A 23,779-nucleotide genomic window follows, 5' to 3' on the forward strand; every position below is an offset into this window, starting at 1 on the left:
TCTGTACCTCCCATGAAGTTTTAAGACCAGAATCATAACAGTATGAGTTTGTTTCCAAAGCTTTTGTTGAGAAACTTGTTTACAAAGCCAATACAGACTGTCAAAAGTCACTGTATCGAATTTTCTTTTTCTTCAGTAGCACACAACACAAACCTGCCAGCACTTCCTCTCCTCAGCTGCAGAACAACAGCAGTGTGTACAAAAAGAGGCTCTGAAGAGAGCAATGCATCCCATCGCCACACGAGTGTGCTAGCAGTCCAAGAGAAGGGATGAGACTTGACCTTGGGACAGGGAAGAACACTGACATCCTTCTGTCATCTTCTCTACAAAAATAGAATGATTTTGAGAAGATGCAGGACAGTCGGATCTCTAGAACTACAAATATGTGCATATAGAATTATAAAATGCACTCTGAAGTCACCGCAGGATTGTTCTACTGTGCCAAAACTGGGTTCATGCACAAGGCTAAAAAAAAAAAAACAAACCAAAAAAGCACAGCACTTGTAATGAATCAGAGCCAGTCCTTCCAGTAAGGAAGGATTTCATTGGGAGCATCATCACCTCCCACAAAATCAGAGTTCTGTGTTGTTGATACGCTATTTAAATGCTTGATTTTCCACAGAACACACTGATATTTCATTTGTTTTGCAGCTTTGGAAAGATTCAGATCTTTACCCTGCGTTTCAGGAGATGGATGTTAACTGTTTCCTAAAATCAAGCGTACGTGCGGGCTGACATAGGAGGCCATCCTGCAAGCTACTACAATGTCACCCAACAACTGAAGAGGGAATTTACCCCCCTAAGAGAAAAATCAGACTGCTGAGAAAAGTAAGCTGTGATTATTCATGTAATTAGTTGTCTGTCTATTTGCCTACAGAAAGAAAATTGAACTCATAATTTTTCAGACTATGATCCAGTTCCATTTGTCCACACGGTTTTCCAAAGAGATCACAATGACCAACTTCCATGTTAGAGTTCCACTCTAAGCTGAGGAAAAACAAGCAGCATAATGACCCAGTCCCACGCCTCAAGAGTTCAGGATGAAAAATCTTTGTTTAGAAAGAAGCATAAACAAGCTGTGCAGTTAATGTGTTATGTTAGGAGACCTGGCACAGACCAGTGTGGTGAAAGCATTCCCTACTAGTTCAACTCCACAGGAAGAACATGTGCTCCTCCTGCTCAGAAGGCACATACACTCCTTCACAACTATTTGAAAAACAGGGAAAACAGCTCTGAATGAAGCAAGCCAGGCTGCACCTCCCTTATCTCTTCCTTCACCCAAGCAGCTCCTCCAAAATAACATACCGTTATGCTCTCCGCCCTTCGGTCTTTGTAAAAAAAGCTGTGACTTCTTCTCTGAGTAGAAACAAAGGAAAATTCTCTTCCATCTGTTTTTTCTGAACTCTGCTTGGTCCACTCTTTCCTAGGAGCCTGTTAAAATAAAGGCATAGGCATCACTAAGAATACATACAGAGGCGTACACAAAATGCCTTTTTCCATGTTGTAGCTTTCAAAAGATTGCACCCATCAACACCCAACTGGCTGCGCATTCATGCATTAACCTGTCACCTGCACCAGGGAACCACCTGCATTTCACTAACATCAATGCCAGCACTGAAGTTTCAGGGATAAATGAGGGGAATTCAGTCACCTGATAGGTACAAAAACAAAGCTGCAGAGCCAGCAATTTAACCCCCCTCGTGTTCAAAGCTTGAACAACACACGCACACTTTCCAAAGATTTGTCTGTAAAGATACCAATTAATACTCATGCACTTGAAACACAAAGTCTGGTAAACATAGATGCCATGAGAAAATACACCGGAAGGAAATTAAATCTATTGAAAAGTGTGTGCTGTCACCCAGAAGCCCCACTGAGACACAACAAAATCTTTTCCTGGCTTTCATTTCCAGTCACAGGAAGCAGTGAAGTACTGTTTGGCAATACCTTCTTATCCTCGTGGAAGAAAGATTCCGACTGAGATGAGACCTTGGTTTTCCACTCATTATCCACACCCTCTGGTGGGAAGCTCTGCCTGGAGCGATACAGGTCCTTTCTCCCTCTCACTTCTTGCATGAGTGCTAGACCATCTTTTCCTGGGCGGCTCTTTTCTGAATAGGAACGTCTCAGATCTGCAGGTGCACTTCCTAAGCCAGATGTATAGCTCTTCCAATCTTTTGCTTTACTTTTCACGTTGGAAGACTCGTTGGCACAGGTCACCTTACTCACATCATCTCTGTCCTTTATTACAGAGCTCCTCGTTACGTTTTTGCTCCAGTCACCTTCCAGAGTCACCTCTGAGAACTGCTCTTTTGTGACCACCTTCTTCTGTAATAGCCCATCATTGGCCTTCATGGACAGCCTGGAAGCAAAATTAACTTCCAATTTTTGGTCCACACCAACTGCATGCACAGGCTGTACCTTGTCAATCACAACTTGTGAACTTTGGTTCCTGGAAGTTAAATTCATGTCTTGATCATCATCAATGATGAATGTTTTCTTTGCAGTGAATTCCACAGGAGAATTGGCAAACTTATCTGGAAACAAGCAGCTGGGATTTTCCCAGGGAGGAGAGCTAAACTTTCTGTCTTTGGACTTCTGTTTATCAGACTCGGGGCCATGGGAATCCAATTTCTCTTCACTCTTTTCAGTCAGAACCGATTTCTCTGGCCTGTGGTACTCCTCCGCACGCTCAGCCTGTTTGCTATTAACAGCATGGTGATCTGATCCCTTCCACTCTTTCCAGGTATAGGAAGAAGTCACCCTGTCTGACACGTTCCTTTTGTTCTTTGATTTGTTCCTACCAAATAAACTATGCTCCTCAGAGACCCTGTCTTGAATACTACCGCCCTTCACAGATTCTTCTTTATATTCTGCCATAAGGGCATCAATGTCAAGAACCTGGGGCCTGTAACCATCCTCAGCCTTCCTTCCAGATACACCATAGCTGCTTTCACAGCTCTTCTGCGTGACTACTTCACCATCTTTGTGCAGCTGTGCAAAATGCAGGGAGGATCGGGGTTCGTGGTAAGAGGAGATCTTTCCCCTGCTACTTTTCAGATCAGTTTGAGCCATATTTTCCCTTTCCTGTTTTAACAGAAAAGCATCAACATCTATGATTTTCTCTTTAGATGGATCCAGACCTTTCTCATAACGCTTCTGGTTATCCTTCCCAAACACATGAAAATTACCAGATGCAGTGTTTTTGGAAAAAGCATTATCTTTGTCCTCCCCTTTTCCCCAATCCTTTTTAACATACACTTCTCGTGACTCTTCTCTACAATCCGTACTCATCATGCTTTTATCTTGTTTGGACCTACCAGAAAAATCAGGACCCAGATTAATTGCTCCTCCCTCACTTGAGCTAGAAATTTTACTACTTACGTTTGTACTATAAGTACCAACAGAGCTCTTCTCTTTTTTGATACTGGGAATTTGATAAGTCACTGCAAAATACGTCGCCTTTGGTTCAAAGGCAGAACTCTGATTTTTCAAGTGCTCATCAGAACTGCCAGCAGCAGTTTGGTTTGCCTCATTTCCCTCCATCCGCTCTTTGATATTCCTCTTTTTAAGTGAACCTTCTTCCAACTGCAGTGAATCTGCCCAACTCAGCCTTTTTGTATTTTCAGGCGTGAGCCAGCTGATCTCTTCTGCCTTGACAGAATCATGAGGCAAGGTTTTCCTCCTCCACCTTTCAGAAGCCTTCAAATCAGAAATGCTACTTTTAGTTCTCCTGACCTTTTCTTCTGCATCTATTGCTCTGATTTTTTCTCTGTTTTCAGGAGCTCTACTACGTAAACCAAAGTCTTGGTCTTTGCAGTTTGAGTCTACATTTCTCCTCACAGCAAAAGCTCTAGATTCCTCTTTCACATCAGGATGGAGGCTACTGGAAGATTTACATAATTGCCCACTTAGAAGCACCGAAGACGAATGGACCTGCTGTTTTTTTACACTGGTTGAGATAACTTCGTGACCAAAGCTGGGTCCAAATTCATAGTCTATTCCTCCTTGTCTAAAACTCCTTTTCTCAGAAGAGCATTTAACCACATTAGCCCTTCCTGTTTCATCAGTGCAAGAGTCTTCACTCCTGTCTGTTTTAACTTCAGCAGGTAGCTTGCTTGCGTTCTCATTTATTCCAGAGCATTTACTTTTGTTTGTAGAGTAAGGTATTTTTTCAGCTATTAATACTGGATCATTTTCAGTTTTATCCAAGTCTTTTTTTCGTTCAGATAAAGTGCATTCACTGGAGAAAAAATCATTAGGATCCCTACAAGCAGACTTGCTTGGGAAAGCTTCTCCCACCCACGAACGCCTGGTGTGACCCAAAGTCACCACGTCAGGCTTTGCTTCGAGCTCACCACTCGTTTTCAGTGGCAAAGGAGTTCCAGGGAGATCGTCAGCAACATTGTGCCTCTGAACGTTATGCTCAAACATGGTGGCTCGGACAGTTTTAATGCAGGTTTTTTCCGTCACATTGGTTGGTTTTAATCTTTTCTCAAAGCTGCTTATGAACGAGACGGAATTTTCACTTTGCTGAGAAAAGCGTTGGCTGTCTCCAGGCAAGCTTCCCTTTGTCTCTGCCTGATCCATTCTGTTGGTTATTTTTAAAACCTGACGGGATTTCCAAGGGTTCCCAGCAGCATTCGCCTCGCTGGGATCTCCGCTATGAGCGAGCATGGTCACCTCCTTGCTCTGGAACAAGAAAAGACCAACAGTTATGACTGGTACACACCTATAGATAAAACATTAACTCAATTTCACTACACAGCCTGGGTAAGTTAGCCACATCCCTCTTCTCTAAACACAAAATCCATTGAGACACTGGTAATCTAAGCAGCAGTGCATGGCACCAGTCTGAATTACCGCATAGCTTAATATTCACTGCCTCGTCCTACAAGGGTTCAATCATTCTTCAAGTTAAAAACTGTAATGTTAGGAACTGACTTAAGGGTCTTTAAAAAAAGAAAAAAAACTGATCAAGGGGATGTTTTAAATCCTACTTTATTGTCTAATTCCGAAAACAGTGCTTCCATTAATGGAAGATGTTCCTTTTAAAGCAAATCTATCTCCTTTAAAAGGAAATCCATCTATGGAGATGTCTTAACCAAGCTGTGAGTTCCTCTATCACACACACTCCTGTCTTAAACCTACGTAGGAAAAAAAACACACGGCCATAAGAGCTCACAAGAAATATCCTCAAAACAACATTAGATCTCCAGTGCTATGAAGTGTCAGCAGAGAAGTTGTTTTGAAATGCCAACATGTTCCTTAGGAACAGCTTTTCCAGCACCACGCTATCTGTACAGTATTCAGTGGTCAGAACTGCTAAACTAAACATTATTTAGGAGACTGATAAACGCACAGCATGTATTAAGGAACTGTGACTCAGATGTGGAAATTTGGTACGTTCGTGCTATCCTTACAGAAAATGAAGGCTAATTGCTACATGGAACCACAACAGCTGTTGCCTACATACACTAAAAGTTCCATTAAAGTAGTGCACAGTGTGTTTCACTTTATACCACTGCATGCCTTTAACAGCATGCACGTTTAACTTTGTAAAAGCTCAACACCATCCTCCCATCCAGTGCCTAAAGATAGACTTACACAAGTAAACCTATTAGGATTATGCCATTCTTAATACTCCTGATGCCCGCTTTAAAGTCATTGATTGGTAAAGATGCATGGGCTGCAGAGTATAGGGCTCCCTGCACTCCAAATGCAAGCCTAACCGGAGGCTACACTGACTGATGCCATTTTCTTACTTTTTGATGTTCTCTTGTTTCACTCCCAAAGCCATTCCTAACTTCAGCAGCTTTCTCAGACTTCACTTCGCTGGTTGATGACGTTGGACTTGAAAACCTAAGACAAAAGGCTCCGTTCAGTTCTTTCAGATCCAATTAGTTAACATTTACACTTTCTACCAAAGCAGACCGATGACTCACCATCTCATATCAAAAAGAAATCACCCAGAAAGTATTTCTTAGAGAGGAAACACTGCTATTTCATGTCACAACTAATGGTAGTCAGTGGTTTTACTGCATCTAGACCAAAGGACTAACAATTTTGCAGTAAGCAAAGTAGCTTATTGTACACCATAAGATTTTTGAGATGTGTGATAATGCAAAATGGTAGAAAATGTTATTAACATTCTCATGCCTCAGTTATATTTATCTTCCATATTTCTATCCCAATGCTGGAAAGGACCCTCAAAGGCCATCTGGTCCCACTGCCTGCAATGCACAGGGACATCCAGATCAGGCTGCTCTGAGCCTGGTCCAGCCTGACCTTGAACTATGGAACTCAGTGAAGCCAAGAGAATGAAGCAGAACGTTTCTGAAACCTACATCTTTGTCAGGTCTGCAGAAAGCGGCCGCGATTGAAGCGATCTGCGAAGATTCCCTGCCTTAGCATCCGTGCTTTCTGTTGTCAGTTCTTTGATTCTCTGCTGGATGTTCATGCACTTGTTTTCCCTCTCAGCAGCCGACGGGAGAGTCTCTGTATCTACAGAGGTACTGGGATTTTCTGACGTGAACAAACTGATGTGTTTTTTAACACTTCCTCTTACGATGCTGTTTTCCTTTTCTGAGGAAGCTGCAGGGCTTTCACGGCTGACAAACACACACGTTTCTTTCTGATCCAACCTCTTCCCTTCCCTGTTTGTTCTGCTTTCACCAGTGCTTTCAAAGGCTCTCTCAGAACTATGCAAATTAGTCACTATGCTTGGTTTTGTCTCAGTTTGCTCACTTTCAGATTTCTGCTTTGCTTCCCACATGCGTTTTCCTTTATTTAGGATGCCAATCTCCTGACTGCTGCATTTCAAATTTGTTTTTGAAGAGCTGCCTTTATCTAATTCCGTTTCTTCCGTTTTTGGCCCCATTTCAGACTGACCGTGGCTGCCCACGTCAGTAAAAGAAGTTACTGATATGCTCTCCTTGCTCTCATGGGATGAGCAAATCTTCTTGCTCGTAGAAAGGTCTTTAAGTTCAAATTTAGCTGTCAGGTCCATGGACAAAGGCCTTGGTTTCCTAACCCACGATTTCTCTGTAGGAGACTTTTCCTCAGAAGCTTCCACAGTACAATGCTTTTGATCTCTCAAAGATTCCAGAAAAACAGCAGATACTGGTCTAGGTTTTGGCCTTTGCTGCACATCAAGAGAGAGATCAACTTTACTGTTTACGTTATTTGCATCAGTGTGGTTTTTCTCCACTGGATGATCTTCAGTAGCATCTCTCTTTTCTCCAGTTTTGAGGGAGTTCCAAGACACTGGTCGAAGACTGGAGGAAAGCGATATCTGCCTGTGAAGAGACCCTTCAGGATTCCTGGATGTCTCAGGCGATGGCTGAGATGGTTTCTCCTGCTTCACACTGCACTGAGGCTCTTTTGTCTGCATAGTACTCAACACTCTGCAGTCAGCAGCCCCTTTTCCTTGGGCCAGGCTTACCTTTGACTGCTCTGTGCCCGCCGTCTCAAAAAGAATGACAGTGTTCGTATTGTGACCGCTGTAGAAGGTCATGTTTGTGACCACTTCGCTGCCAGCCTTGCTTTCATTTCCAATGGCTTTCTGATCTACTAATGGAGGAACGTTTCCACCCAATACCTTGGCAGAAGTTGTTTCTTCAGAAGGCTTTCTGATAATACTGCTTGATCTAAAACCTGTAAGAGGTGGTTTTACATTTGCAAAAGTATCTGAAGGCGTATCTTTAGAGAAAGGTTTGGGGAAGAGCCTTGGCCTCGATCCCAGCGATGGCATTGTTGTGGATCTCAGAGTGCTCCCAAATTTGTTCTTCTCTTCGAGCGCTAGTGATGCTGAAGGCTCCTTTGTTTTGCTGCTTACATCTGAGAGCACACTTACATACACTCGCTGTGATTTATCTTCAGTTCTGATCTCGTTTAAGTCGGGTACTGTCGTCAAAGACGCCAAAGCAGAATTTATTTCAACTCTTGTTGCCATAGTTGTAATTACACATTCAACAGAACTGACAAAATCCAACAAAGAAGGAGAATCTACAAGGAAAGAAAACGCAAGCATTGCTGTAGAGTCAGCACAAATATCCAACAAATTCATTCCAACTTTAACTCAGGAGGTAGCTAAGCTCACATTAAGGTGTGTTTCGGGTATGCATGTGCATCACACAACAAAAAGCTTATTTCTCTTAAAAGAAAAAAAAAACCACCAGCAAAACACACCATTATTCATCAGTTAGGCCCAACAAACAAAAAACATGGCAAAACCGACAAAAGCATCTGCACAGCACTGAGTTATCAGTGCTCAAGCAAATTTCATTGGTTAAATTGCTTTAAAAAATAATTTCTTTCTAAAGCAGGCTTCCCCACATTGATGTACAAACTTCACTCCTTTTCACTATACACATAGCTGGCAAGTATATTCTTTCACTCTACCAAAAATATGGAGGTCAGTGTGACTGAAACTGTTATTTATCAGTTACAACCTGCAGCTGAACAGAAACAAACACATATCCCATGCATTTCGAAAAGCTCTGCTGCTGCTCACCGTGCCGTGCATGTTCTGCTGCAGCTGATGGATCCGAGCCCACTCACTTCTCATAGTGAAGAGTGGAGTTTGCCAAGATCACACTAAGAACCAGAGGAAGGGATCACTTCAGCAGCACGGATCAGACCTCTCCTGCAAATCAGAGAACATTCAGAGTCTGGCATGGCACACAATCAGATCTACATGGGTAATACCACTGGAGACAAAAATCCTGAGTATTCCAAGGCAAAATGCTGGCACCTGCTCTGAAACAAAGGCACCGGATCTAACTGTGGAATAAGAGAATGTGTATTTATCAGTTACTGTAAAATCAACAAAAAATTACCACCCGAACCACCTGCAACTGTGAAGGGTAAATAACTTGGTCAGCACAATAGCTATGAAATGCAAACACAGTTAAATCCACATTTCAATGAGTGCCGTCTGCAAATTCAAGTGTTGTCCATCACTGGTTAAACACTGAGCTCTGTGTTACTGTAATCTCAATTACTGTAATTTACTTTCTATTGTAAATCTCCTTTCTGCGACAACCTTGTGGGAAGGCCTACCTGCAGGCTGACCTTCAAATGGCCCATTTTCAACCTAAACACGGCTTCTACCGTGACAAAGCAGTTTTTCCAACATCTCCCCGATAAAGGCAGATTAGCTCTGCCTTTAATCACATTCTTGCTGCAGAGATGAGGGAAAACCAGCAGCAGCCGCCCCCCCTCAGGCTCACCTTTTACCAGGCCCCTTCCCCTGCCAATGCACTCAAAACTTCTGCCCCAGCTGCTCACCCCAAACCCCTCCAGTCTGTGGTCTCTTCTTTCCAAAACAGTCCCGGACCCAATCAGCTTATCGGCATCAATCTGTTCCTTCCACGATCTCACAGATCCTCATGAAATCTTCCTTCCTCTCCCTCTCCTTATTCTAAGAAACGCCATCAAAATCCGATTAAAATGCTCTCACATTCCTAGGATGAAAGGCTTTGTGAAGAGCAGCTATGCCCTAAAAGCAGAAGACGAACACTGCTGAAGCAAGGGCAATGCTAGCAGTAGCAAGACATCAAGATTCATAGAACCACAGGAGTCAGAAGGGAGCTCCACAGGCCGCCTGCTCCCACTGCCCACAGTGCACAGGGATGCCCACAGCTCCAGCAGCGCTCACAGCCCCGTCCCTGACCGTGGCTGCATGCAGGGATGGGGCATCCACTGATGCCTTCCAGTACTCAAGCATCAGAGCTCTTTCTCTCCAGAAAAGCAGCAAGGAGCACAGAGCTTCTTAAACGGAATCACAGTTGATCCGCAGTGGAACGCAAGGCGGTGGTATATAATGCAGGACATAATCCTTGCTCGCAGCACTCAGCTCGCTTTCCCCAGCCAACATTCCTAAAGCACCATTTACCCATTCTCCTTACGCTCACTGCTTTGTTTCACTGCACTGCACTCAGCTTCCGAGCTGAAAACTCATTTTTCCTACGTGATCTCATGAAGTCCATTTCCAGGTTTTAAATTCGGATAACTCAGCTATCCTACAAGAGAAACATGACCCCCAAAATAGAAAGAAGAACAAAATATTAGAATCACAGAACTGAGTCAGAAGGGACTCTTAAAGCTCACCCGGTGCATGGATAGATGGGGGAAAGAAGCACCTCAGCCCACTGGCACCACATCCTGCACAACCTGTGTCCCAGTGCCACCGTGTGCCCACACGTACCGATGGTGCTGGTGTCCTGCAATGCCCCTCCTGCCTTCAGCACCCAGCAGCAGCCTCTTCCCTCACTCCCCTTCCTCAGCTTCAGCCCACCTGTGGCTACACAGGACCTTCCTGCCCTGCCGACCCACTATGGGACGCTGCCAACATCGGAGCCCTGTCTGCGCTCGAACCGCCTTCAATCCTCCCCATCCCGAGGCGCTGCCTTCATTTCATTTTGTTTCAATTAAGCGATCTATCCTCCCAAAGCACGCTGATGTTGCATAGCAGAAACCAAAGCGGATTACTCACTGCAGGGCGTCATTTTGGCCATGTTGGGGAGGGAAGGGCTCCACGCAGCTGCCTGCCCCGCCGTGCCCACCAGCGCACCGCTCTTACTTACATCAGGGCTAAGTCCCATAAGCCTATTAGGACAACAGGAGCAGCAGCCTGCAGATAATTTTTCCACCACGAATCACGTGATTACAGCCAACTTCCTTGCTCGCATGCTTTAAATGGTACAGAGATTTGTACAGCGGAGAGGCAGCAGCTCCCGAGCACCCTGCAATGCCATCGGTGTGTTCATCCATTGGGCAGCTCTGTGTTGGTATAGCAAAGCACAGCAGCTACCAACAACCATCTCCATCCACTGCAGAGACACAGAGCAGTGCTGGATTTATTTCACTGCTTCTATGACAAGTTTTCCCATTAACCAAGTGCCCTGGTCTTAAAAAAGTTACTTTTTCTTCCCCCCGCCTACCAGTTATGCATTGAAATCAAAGCCTACGGCAACCCTTCTTAAGCACTCTGCTGCCTCCTGCAACGCTCAGAGCCGCTGATAGGATCTGCCCTGCTAATTATTTAATCCCATCACTTATCATGCACGTATGAACAAAGATTGGCTTAACCGCATGCGTGTGTCCCACCAAGAGCATGAGGCTTCCTGCAGCACAGTCAGGAAATACAAGGCATGGCAAGAGCTTCAAGAGAACACAGTGCTTGCTCTGCTGCCAGTAATGAAAGTTTCCTGGTAGAAATCTAAAAATAAGTGCTCCACATCTCACCAGACAGATACGACCTGCAAAGTCCCAAACATCTTTAATGCAAACCCTTTCAAGGACTGCAAGATCTCCATTCCCCGTGTGCAAACGTGGTTGAAGCTTTTAGTTCATAAAAGGTCAAAGTACTGTTCTTTGGGAAATCGAAGTCCAGCCCCATCCCAAGGGTGAACTGCTCTGCCCTGACATTTTCTCCCGTTGCAGGGAAAGGTTAGTGTTCTGTTCAACAAAGAGTCAGCCTATAAATAGCAGCATTTACAAGCACTTGTAAATCTCTAATTGCTATTGCCAGTGCAATTGCATAACTATCATCAGTTAAAGCTCCACTGAGATCCAGACCTGCACTAAAGAACAGAAATATTTTCCATCTTTTTGATTATGTGCTGGCATCCCAGTGCTGGAGGGGCAACCCAACACCTGGTATTTTAGTATATGTTATGTCAATAATTCTAATGCCCTAACCCATGTTAGGCAAGGTAGTTAAACAGGTACGAGTCACCCAGTGCTACAAGCTCATAACTTCCGTAATTACACGTCTAATCAAATCATAAATTTGCTGCTAAATACAATGGCATGTCTGTGTAATGGGCAATATTAATCCGAGAGGACTTCCTTGACGTAGCAGGACGATCAGTTGGTGGGACTATCACGAAAACACAACTTTACAGTAGGATTCAATAGGAAAATGCCCCTGTACGTAATGAGGGGATAACCTGCCTAAAAAAAATTAATTCAAATTAATTCAAATTCTTCCACTGCTGTCAGTCCTACGTGATTTCTGTAATGTTGTTTGTGTCACATCTAAAAAGTGACCAGACAGGATCTATCCACAACAAGCAGCACCGCCGGCAGCGAGCAGTGGTGTTCCTGGCACCCCACTCCAGCGTGGTTTAACAACAACTCCACTGTTAAGATCAACTCTGTGCAAAGCAGGGTCCTGACCAGGTCCCTCCCACTCGCTGCACCCTTGCCAGCTGGCTCTCCCTATGGCAGCCCCACCAGGAGCACGCTCAGCAACCCCTCTGACCCACATCACCACCTCTCCGCCCCGTCCTTCCCTCATTTCGTCCTCCTCACCCATCTCATCGCAAACTCTTCGCTCCTGAGCTTCACAGAGGTCCTCACTTGCGATGAGTCTCACCAGAGCCAGCCAGAACGAACCTTACCCAAAGGAGAAACGCTCTGAAATTGCAGTGAATCAGGAGTTTTTGATACCCTTCCGAGTGAGTCATCCCCATTCCCAGTGAGCGCGCCGCGGGAGAGACTCCACCTGCCTTGTTAGTGGGTGGGTATTTTCAGAAACCTCAATTCTTTCAGCAGTTGAAATAGAGAACAAAAACAGAACCTCGATTTCTGCCAACGCTGGATGACATCCAGCAGGAACAACGTGAATTACTAGTATGGCTGAAGTCAGGCTACAAGCGTGCTCATGCAGAAGGTCGGCGCTCCCAGCAGGTCTCAGAAAGCTCTGCTCTGTTTGCTCGTGTCATCAAACATTTGTTTTTGCGGTCAGCTTCAACTCCTGCTAATGTTCCTGTAGGCTTCATCCTCGGAAATGCATTTTGCCCACAACCAACGCCTGCAAATGACTTCCCCAGCACAATATGCAGTCCAGACGTTCCAGAAGCACTTGTGCTGCACACCAGATGAAATACTAATGATCGGGTCTTGCTACAAGCAAGAAAGTTTGTCTGTGGAACTCAAGGAAAAAGGAAAAAAAAAAAGACAAAGCAAAGCACTTACAGGAGCACAGTTGGTTTGTTCGGGTCAAGCACCATTCTACCCACAGCTCCCAAATGCAGAAGAGTTTACACCCCTGGCACACAGAGCATGAAGAGTTAACTCGGCGAGCTGGCACTTCTCCTCCAACCTGTTTGGAATCATTATTATTCAGGAGGAAGTTATATATTAATTTGCAGGAACAACAATCTCTTTGTGCATGAAGCTTAACTTCACACTTTGTCACGTTTAAAATAAACGTTGCACAGACTCGAATGGAAGAAGGTTAATCCCCCGGATACATCTCTCTTTTGTTCTCATACCACGCTCTGAATCGCAATGAAATTAACCCCAGGCTAATTGATGTACATCCCCCGGACCGAATGAGGGCCGGTTCTCATCCTGCCCCAGCGCAGGATGCCACCCTCAAGGCTGAGTTTGGACAGTAACAGGAGCTCGGAGACCACCCCCACTGGGAAGAACCACACTGTGCCCAAGGAGGAAGCAGAAGGAAGGGATCGTTTCATAGACAGAGCCTCCAAAGGTCACCATCTCACAGAAATAGCGCGGCGCAAAGAGCCATTTCCTGCTGGCCTCCGCAGGGCAGGTGCTTTTGTGTCAGAGACTGCAGGGGAGGACAAAGCCCGTAATCCTCTGATCTTCCTCTTCAAATTGTAACAGGATTGCCAGCGCTGGAAAATGTATTTGTGACCCTGCCCTGCAAACCACCTTCAGAAAGGACGACCAAGTCGGAGCTCCCGGCACTCATTTATAAATGCTGCCCATTTTTGTACGTTCATCTGATGGCTGAGAAAGAGATTAAGGTATTAACATAGGGAGAAAGCACAAAGTCGCTTCATCCAGCGTTTAATGTTAAGAAAACCCAAAGCTAGTGGTCTTGTGCCACCTCAGAGGTCATTTTTAACCATCTGAAGAAAACCTAAGCCATAAAAACAGAGGACAAAGGGAAAAAGTGGGCGACTGACATCTGCATTTGAGGTCTGAGCTGCCAGATTGCTTCTGTCAACAGACCTACACACAGTTTTACACCTGCCCCTGTCTGCAAGGATGAGCTCTGAAGCTGAGCCACCACCAGCAGAAAGACTCCTGCATGGAACACACCGAGGTGCTGTAACAGGTCATGCTGCTTCCCAGCTTCCATCTAACAAGAGCCATTTGTTGTTACATGTTTTTGTTTGGAACATTATGGCCTGCTTCAGCTCTTACAGCTCAACCACCCCACGTCTTCACTCGCTGATTCCCCATTTGTTTTCCTGCAACCACACGCTGTGCTCAGCAGCTCCACGTTTTGCTTCTAACAACGCATCCTCCTTCAGTTGCCCAGTAGCAATTTCTCCATTCAGTCCACCATTCCACCCTTTGGATATTTTTGTTACTCATGACATGAGCACGTCACCTAGCTTGGTCAACAGGGCTCTGTATTCAACCCCAAATACTCATCCCAAGCGTCACTGCAGGAGGAGCTGCACCACACCAGCACGGGCCTCACTATTGGGCTGTCCTCCTCTAACACCAATTACAGAGCTTTGGTTGGAGGGGTCCATGAAGATCCCCCAGTTCCAAGCCCTGCCATGGGCTGGCTGCCCCCCAGCTCTGGCTGCCCAGGGCCCACCCATGGCCTCGGGCACCTCCAGGGATGGGGCACCCATAACTAAGGAATGGTTTCCAGCTTTCTTTCTGACCATAGTAGGAATTCCTGTCTTAAAGATAACAAAACTGTAACACAGCTGTACCCATTCTAAGTGAGCAATAACAATACCTCATCATTAGAGAGCATTGTTCCTCAGAAACATGACATTACATGGAAAATTGAGGCCTGCAATGAATTACCAGCCAACATGCTATCTAGAAGCTCTATGACTACAGCAATCCCCTCCATCTCCTTATATGCTCAAGAAAACACAGAGAGAAAAATAACCCACGAACTGAAAGTCAACAGCTCAGACACATAAACTCTTAACAATTTGGAGTGGAGAGGGAGAAAAAAGAGCAGCAGAGCCAACAACACTACGCTGACGTGGCAGCACTGAGAACATGGAGGTGATGGAGAGGGAGAAAACGCCAGGGACTTCCCAGCCAAACCTACAGACAACCAGAGCCAACAGAAAGCAGTTAGACAGGATGGGAGGACCTGGCCTACCTGCCCAAAACTGCCCAGTGTCCAACTTAGTCTGCAGTGGTGAAGATGTTCTCAGAACACTGACTGCTGGTGCCCCTGCCACACTCACAGACTGTTCCATGCTCTATCAGCACTGAGACCTGGTGGAACCAGTGCAATTATCAGGATGCTGAGATGTGAGGTTCCACGTGGGAGTTATCTCAGCACTTCAGGGAGCCAACACCAGCAGCAGGTGATGGTCAGGCTTTACAAAGGTTTTACAGCAGCAAGCAAAATCCAGAATGAAGTGGCTCTAAGCAGGAGCAATTTGTTATTAGGAGGGACGTAGCACAGATAAAAGTGCAACCATTTCTAGAGCCAAGCTGAACAGAACAAATGGCTTTTTTTTTTTTAACCTTAGAGTAACCATTTTCAGCATCAATAAAAGCAACATTCTGAATGTCCATCAGCCTGGAATTAAAGCTGTTACTCCAACGCGAAGAGTGGAGCTGAGCAGAAAACTTTGGAGAGAAGTTGAAAACACAGCAACTTGCTCCTTACAGAGCCAGGCTTGCACACAAATCATCCCCATGTATCCATGTAACCATGTATCTACCATACAAAAAAAAAAAAAAAAAAGGATTCAAAATCAACTGTGTTTCACCTCATGTGCAACAGTCCAGTACCAACAAATTCAACATTACCCACATTCACCACATTAGAGACGTGCTGCGTATGTTTTAACACGCCACAAATAATCTCTAAAAGGCAGTAAACACGTTGGTTAGGAAACAACATCCATCCCCCTCCCTACGACTGAAGACTAAATAAAAGAGAAAAGGCTCCATACTGTTTGTAAGAGATGGTCAGCAGCTGGACCTGAGTTACACATCTGCTTCCATCCACATCCCCGCATGTCTCGCTCTGTGAAGTGAATCATTACAGCTATCCCAGCCTTTTACCTCAATTAAAAGCGTCTTCCAGGAAGAAAAAATGCATATTCCATGTTATGCTGGGCTTCAGCCTCTCTCAGCTCCTCTTCACACGTAAGCACGACACCAACACCAGACTAGATGGGGATGAACCAGGACTGGCAGCTGCGTGGTTACAAGGACGCTTCTCCCAGCCCAGACCAACCCTCAGCACTCCAAGCGCCGAGCAGAGGCTCCGATGGAATCTGCAAGCACTGCAGAAGCAAAAGGAAGCACAATTCCAATATGTTTAACAGCCGAATTAGCATAATGCTCACCATGCAGAAACTGGCCTCCCTGACCTTCGCTAAATGCTGACCTGTAGCTACGGACGAGTCTTTCCAATGGGTGAGTCAAGCACAGCTACGGGTGAAGACAAGAAAACATCCATCACCCCGTCCAGTTGAGTGAGAAGTCATCTCTTACAACAAAAAAACTGCCTTTTGTGAGGAATGTAAACTGCAAGTTGCCTAGTAGGAATTACAGGATAGATCCGCTCAAACATGTTTTAGAAACGCTTTGGATTCATTGCTTAAGCCAAGGCATCTATTTTCTTAAATGCTGCTGTGATTGCAGGATGGAATACGACATGGAAAAAGGAAATCTCTGCGCCCATCAGGTGGTGGGGTCACCGTCCCTGGGGGTGCTGAAGGCAAGGGTGGCTGTAGGACTTTGGGACACGACTAACAGGCAACACTGATGGTCAGACTGGGTGACCTTAGAGGTCCTTTTCAGCCTTTGTGATTCTGTGATTTGCGTACCTGTACTGTGAGAACAGGGTGATACATAGGTAACCATTAGCCTGCTTTAAATATTCTGAGTGCAAATCACACTAATAGCCCACATTTACAAGCGCTGTTACAGTCAGAGCACTGCCTGACAACAAACAACAAAAACAACATTGCTTGCCAGGCCGCCAAATAAAGGAAGAAACCAGCTGAACTGCACAACTTCAGAGGAATGCCCGCCTCAGAAAGGCATCTGTGCTCGTTCTGCTCAGAGAAGAGCTCCGACTGTTCTCCTGAAAATCAAACGCGATTACTGCGGCCAAAAATTCCAACTCTGTTTCAAATGTATCGTGGCTTTACTGGGCTGAAATGCTTTCGTTCCGGATGAGGCAGCTTTGTCCATCGAAAGCCTTGTATGGCTGAGCAGCACACAAACACCCTCTTGGGTGCTGGCACAGCTCGCTCCTACCGAGAGGGACTGCATGAACCCTGCCTGCACGGCAGCCAGGCGTGAATCCAAGCTGCAGCCTGAGCTCGCTGGAAGAGAGGAAGACGGACAGACCTCAATCCCTGTGTGCCTCTTTCAAATTCTAATCGGCGTCACAGAAAGACCTCCCTATTCCTACAGCAGGAGCAAAAGCAAAGCGCGTGTGCTTCGTACTGGGAGCAGAAAACAGCCGCTATGAAAACATAAACACGGCGCTGATGTCTACAGCAACATCTCGGTTTGCATCAGCAAAGCACATGCACGCACTCTATGCTTTCACACAAGTCAACAACACACCAAACCAAAGCATCTGAGCCTGAACCCAACAGAGCTGCTTTCTTTTCCTCCCCTTTTGCTGCACCCGAGCTGCCTGCAGCAGCGCGTGGCCGCTTTGAGGAGCGCTGCTAAGTGGGTCAGAGCTGCGGCGCTGCCCCGAGCCCAGGGCTGCTCTGCCTGGGAACGCACTCATCTCCCACCGCCCCACGCTGAGCCTTACACTAATTCTCTGCACCCAGACAATTAGGAGCCGCACAAAGCTGGAGCTGCCCGCCCGCTGCACGACCTGCTTAAGGAAAGCATGCTCTGTACCCTCCCTGCTTAGGGAAACTTCTGGAGCGCACCCATGTCATTTTTTTTTTTTCCCTTCTCAGTGAAAACCAGGCAGATAATCCAATTGCTGCAGGTTTGGTTATCTTTTCTACTTGTTGCAGCAAGCTAACGATCATCCTGACTCATAATCATCACAAGAGCAAGAAGCTTTCAGTGCTCACACTGTTGCAAGTCCAACATTTATCTCCTTCCAGGCACGCCACAGCTTTATGCTAGCTCAGAATGGAAAGTTGGGGCAGTTAATGCTGATAAGAGGTTCTAATGAGCAGCTCTGTAATTGGCTTTCAGGAGCCCCGATTTCCCCCAGACGCCAATGCGCACACACCTAGCACGGGGATGAAGAACATAAAAAGGAATTCAGCTGCTATTTACAGCATCCCTCAGCCCCGAGCAGAGCAGCAGGAAGCACAGCAAGCCCACGCACGGCGCTGCACAGGGCACAGGTGCAGCCAGGGTTCAGCAAGGGCTGCTCCCAGCGATGCTGTCAGAGCCATTAAACCCAAGTGCGTTCCAAAGGCTGAAGTTTGCTCCTGCGGGAACACCCGCGCTGCCCCCATGTGCTCCTCCAGCACAGGGAGCCCTCGCTTCGAGAGACACCGATACGAAAGCAAGCAGATCGTGGCTTTTCCTATAGGATGTCTATGGATGATTCCTATGTAAAAAACAAACCAAAAAAAAAAAAACAACGAGAAACACAACTAAAAGATTGCAACACCCCTAAGTTCTCGTCACCCCTCGTGCATCAAGTGGAGAAGTGATACGGGCTGTGCTCATAGCATCGCTGCAAGCCTCATGCCCAGGCTTGCAGGACAGAGCAGCTCACTGCAGCCCAGCTTTTGCAAACAGCCCACAGCACACAAGGCGAGCTGCTCCGGAACGTCGCCTCCAAGCACCGAATAGACACAGAGTTTTCCTCCCAAAAGCTGCTTGCTGCTAGGAATCAAAAAGCCTCAGAACACAGCACCTGTGTTAAGAAATACTGTGGGAAGACTCTGAGTATTTCCCTACCAACAGCATCACGGAAGTGCACCAAGCTACAAAAGTGAAACAGACTTCCAACCAGTGTTATTCACATCCTCCTGCAGGAAAACGTCCCATAGAAAGCAATAGCTTGGAAACACGGAAAGGACAGCAGCACTGCATGGAAGTCGAACACTTAAGTCCTGCGTTTAGTCATTCATGTGCACATGCACCTCTTCTGCTAGGCAGGGCTGTATAAAACCACGCAGCGTGACAAAGCCATTGCCAAAGGACACATCCCCAGGCCAGCAAGTAAGGCAGCTACCAGCTTCAGAGCACCGATGGGACGCTCCCTTACTGCTCCAGAGAACTCATGGGCAGCAGGGAAACAACACGGAGCTGCACCAGCTTCATTCTGATGGCAATGGGAAAAGCTGCCAGGAGAGAGAGCCCTGTGAGCACAGCTCCAGCACAGACCGATCCCGAGGAGAGGACGAGGCAGCGCACAGCAATGCATTCTCACCATGGAGAAAGCTCATTTTTTACTCTGCAGTCACCAACCGCGTTTGAAAAGGAAGGGAGGTGCCAAGGTCAGCTGCAAAGAGAGCCAGGGACACAAGCAGCGACCGAGCAGAGCCTGGCACAACTGTGTGTGTGCCAACATCCCTGCACCCAGGACCCATGGCACATAGCTGCTGCACCCTTTGGGACTGCTCAGGAACACCGTGCTCCTTGCTGCTGGCAGCCTTCAGACACAGCAGGGTCACATCCAGAGGCACAATGTTGTACATGGCTGGAAACGGCATGGAAAAGAAGAAAGGAAAGGGAATGTTGTTGCTCTCCACAGCTTGCAATACAGCAACGGACAAAGGGAACCGAGTGCTTAATTATCAGACTTCAGAGCTCCCCCAGCACACTGATACCAGATAGGAACCATCGGAGTGCTTTGGCCACACAGGAATTCCAACCTCACACCGGGAACCAGCGTGGAGAACAGCCTGAAAGGGAAAATACTGAGGCTGACAGGTGAATCCCCAACAAACCACGCAACCATCACAGGTGAACCGTGGTCTGCATCAATTTAAGCAGCTGCCAGCCTCCTTAATGGCTCTAAAGCAGAAAGGCTCAGTAGATTTACTTGCTAATGCATCCTCTTGGCTATTTTTACACAAAAAACCACCAGAAGCAGTGAGGAAAACTCTACAGAAGATGGCGAGGAAAAAAAGTTTAGACATTCTTGAAAGCTTTTTTGGATCCCCGGCTGAAGCCGCCTGCCAACTCCATCAGCATTGCCGCCGCACGCTGCCCGTTTCCCTACCACGCCCTACAATGTCACCAAACCACAACAAAATTTTGTGCCGCTGCTACAACCGAGAGCCGCAACGCCTTCCAACGAGGAGGAAACACCGCCGGCACTCCCTAAGGCCGAACAGCCGAACAACCCCACGGTTACCCTGGAAACACACTTTACCTCTTCCGCCCGCCAGGAGAATCGCCCACCATTTGCCATATAATGGGATAAAGCAGCATTGCGCCGTGCGACCCCGCGGGCAGAGCAAAGCCCCGAGCCGCCCCTCCCCCGCCGCCCGTAACCCCCGGCCCGCACTCACCCGGCTCCGGTCCGCCGCGGGAAAGTTGCCAACCGAATCTGAACGAGGCTCGGCCCACGCACGGCCCGCCCGGCGGACACCCGGGCACGGCCGGACACCCCCACCCAGCCGGGGGCGGGGACGGGGCGGAGCGGGGCGGAGCCGCCCCCCGCGCCGCTCTGCCCGAGGGGGCTGCTCGGAGCGGCGGGAGTGCCCGGCGGGGCGGGGCGGGAGGCGGGGGAGGGCCGCGCCCGTCCGGCCCCGTCGCGTCCCGTCGCGTCCCGTCGCGTTCCGTCTCGTCCCGTTCCCCCGCCCGGCGTCAGTACCGCGGCGCGCGCAGCCCGGCCCGGCCCCGCGGGAAGCGCCGCTGTTGCTACGGCGACCGCGCGGAGCCGCCGGGATGGGCGGAGCTTCGCTTCTCCCTCCTCATTGGGCGATTGCTCGCGGGACGCCCCGCCCCCATTCCACCTGCGCCCGGTGGTCCGGGCGCGGCGCCGGCCGTGGGTGGGGAGCACGCGGGTTCGAGTCCTGGCCCCGCCCCGAGAAGGGCTGCGCTCAGACTCGGGGGGGGATCTCCTTATTCCCCCTCAGCTTGAGGAAGAGCTCTGTCCCTCACACTAAGCGGCGTTCCCCCTCGCACTGAGGCGCAGCTCTCCTCCACTGAAGAGCTTTCTCCCGCAGAGCCGCTGATGCCGGCGTGCCCCCCATAGCCGTGCTGCTTTCCCTGGTGCCAGGAGTTGCAGATTCCGCGGGACACACGAGAGCAAAGCTGCACCGCACAGCCCCGACGCTGCTTCATCCCTCCGTGACCCCTCCCGAGCTGTCTGAGGGCAGTGACTTCCTTGGGCCACCTCAGCTGCCGTGGCTGTGCTGAGCAGGGATGGGCCAGGCAAGGTCCCAGCATCCAAAGCTCTGGCCCTGCAAGAGCTGCGTGAATGCAGAGCTCTGCACCCCATCCCCTCCCCATGGAAGTGCTCATAGAGGGCGTTCTGCTCCTCATCTCTTCGAGGTCTTTTAGGAACCTCTGCTCCAGCATATAGGGGGCTTCAGAAAGCAGTGTGAAACACTGAGATATCCAGATGGGTTATTGAGGAGCCACCTGGATGGCATCGCCCTCCACAAACACCCGCACACCGCAGTGCTTCTGGAGACGAGCTGGCCACGCCAGGCCCTGGGGCTGCATAGAAATGGGCGACTTCAAGGGGAGCAGACACCTTCCCATGGAGCTGCTGCCTCCTTTCCCACCATGAGGAGGAACCTCAGCGTGCCCAGGGAGCTGGGAGCTGAACTACAAAGCAGCCACAGCACTCCCCACGCTTCGTGTCCCAGCAGGCCGGGCTGCACCCGTGGGATGCAGAGCTGCAGTGGGAGCACACAGCTCTCCCCAGCAGCCTCTGTGCGTGGCTGGAGGGGCCGTGTCCAACCCTCAGACAGCCTGGGGAACTGCCCCATGGGAGCAGTGCGGGTCTGGCATGGAGAGGAGCCCGTGAGACCTGCAGGGCTGTTGCAGAAAGCTGTGTTCCCCAGCACTGCCGTGCCGTGAACCCAGCTGATCTTTAAGGTCTCCTCCAACCTAAGCCATTCTATGAGCTGATGCTCCCTCCCCATCTCCAGCCTCTCCCGGCTCTTCTCTCTATGCATTTACCAGCAGAAGTTGGAGTTAACCGCAATCTAGGGGCACAGTTAAACGCAGGGCCCTGCTCTGTCACCCCATGTACATAAATTAGAGCTGTAATTCCACACTGTGGTGTGGATGGCAATAGCAGACACTGCCGGACCCAATGCACGCAGATGTTTGAGCTTTGGACCTTTGGTTTATGTTTTCACCAATACTGTCAGTGCAATGATAAGCAAGCAGTGTACAGTGAAGGAGTGCTCATACTTGAGAGAAATGACAGACCTGGAGAAGCTGTCATCTCTATAACACTAACACTCTCTGCCACAGCACTAACAGAAGGCTCTGCCAGGCAGATTTGCTGGCTCACAGTAGCTCGGCTCGTTCCCAGGTGGGCAATGCCTCTGCTGCTCCTCTCTACAGCACAGTTACCTCTCAGGGTACGAGGAGCTGCATGGAACAGCAAACGGCAGACATGCAGCAGCAGGGCTGCTCCAGCACTTTGCATCCTCTCACACAGTCTGTCAGAGCCCTGCAGTGGAGAAATGAGTTAAGTGCACATGCTGTGTGCACTGAGTGCCAGACCACCCCGCTCCTGCACGCAGGGGTCAGGCAACAACAGTAGCTCGAGGTGACACTGCATGACAGCAGCCTGCTCCTGTCACCTGCACGTGCTGCAGGTCCTCGCCAGTCTCACTGATGTGGCTGCAAGGAGCAAGGGCACCATCCCTCCCTGCCCCAGTTACCTGTCCTGTTCTGCAGGCATGGAGAACACTTCTGCTGGGTCTGGGGACAAGCACTACAGGATGCCCACAGCACTTCAAATTGCAGCCCTGTAGACCCCTGCAGTCACTGCCCTCAGCACCCAAATGTCTCCAGGAAAACAGAATTTAGGCAAGGCAGAGGCTGTCAGGCCTGCCTGATCCTACAGTTGTAAGCAGCCACAGCCAGAAATCCTTGACAGAAAAACAAGGATAATCAAGCATTTAATTTGTGTGCACAATGCTCTTCTAGTCAGAAAGGGTTGTTGGAGGTCACACAATCACTGAGATTTTATTGCATCAGAGCAGGTGCAGGTTTTGCAGTGGTACAAGCCTTCAGCACTGCAAGGCCTGGGAAGGCTGAGCAGCCCCAGCCCACTGTCAGCACACAGAATGGGGTCTGTGCTGGAAGCAGAATTCCTGGGAGTTGGCCTTTGTTTTCCCAGGCAGGAGAGTGACTCAGAGCTCAGCCCGAGCTGCTGTACAGCAGCCAACAACAGCACACTGCTCATCAAAGTGATAAAGGCAAGTATCTCGGTGCCATTTGCTCAACAAATAAAGGCTCAAATAAACCTCTCTACCCCAGGGCCGACCCAGGCAGCAGCTCCAAAAGCAGCTCTGAGCCTCATCTCCTTTTGCTCCTGCCCCTGCAGCCCGGAATGCTGCTCCCAGTCTGCTGCTCCCCTGCAGCTTTTGGGAGGAAGCATCCAAAATTAAAAACTAATGGCATTCATTTATAGGATCACTTACTCCCCTCCATCTGAGCAGTGTGGGGTTTACCTCTCCTTCCTCTCAATGCATTCAGAGCATGTTTGCACGCCGAGGACCTGGTCTCTGGTGATTAGATTGCTAATTAATATCAGGTAATTAACACGTTCACAAGGACTGGTGGAATCTCACCCTGACAGTTTCCAAACTGTGTCTGTCTGGGGAGCGTCTTCGTCAGCCTTTGAAGTTCTTCGCTGTGAGTTCTGCAA

The 23,779-nt window shown here is 48.3% G+C and overlaps 1 protein-coding gene across 3 annotated transcripts in view; it reads right to left on the minus strand.

Annotated features, from left to right (window-relative positions):
• Positions 1-20,527, minus strand: part of KIAA1671 (KIAA1671 ortholog) — a 45,349-nt gene extending 24,822 nt beyond the window's left edge. The window contains exons 1-7 of one of the 3 annotated variants that reach the window (XM_042828642.1): positions 20,448-20,523; positions 16,045-16,268; positions 8,516-8,647; positions 6,348-8,007; positions 5,766-5,862; positions 1,948-4,692; positions 1,306-1,431 (exon numbers count right to left, since the gene is read on the minus strand). In XM_042828642.1, the coding sequence (XP_042684576.1) occupies positions 1,306-1,431; positions 1,948-4,692; positions 5,766-5,862; positions 6,348-7,954 (4,575 nt within the window). In that variant the 5' untranslated portion in view covers positions 7,955-8,007; positions 8,516-8,647; positions 16,045-16,268; positions 20,448-20,523. Of the gene's footprint in view, positions 1-1,305; positions 1,432-1,947; positions 4,693-5,765; positions 5,863-6,347; positions 8,008-8,515; positions 8,648-12,321; positions 12,430-16,044; positions 16,269-20,447 lie in introns of those variants that run through there. The other 2 variants (XM_042828641.1, XM_042828640.1) reach the window with 2 other exon arrangements.
• Positions 20,528-23,779: the final 3,252 nt, after the last annotated feature.

Source organism: Centrocercus urophasianus, unplaced genomic scaffold (assembly GCF_019232065.1).
Source record: "Centrocercus urophasianus isolate 14NV4802_14NV808 unplaced genomic scaffold, USGS_Curo_1.0 seq_30, whole genome shotgun sequence".
NCBI classification, from domain to species: Eukaryota; Metazoa; Chordata; class Aves; order Galliformes; family Phasianidae; genus Centrocercus; species Centrocercus urophasianus.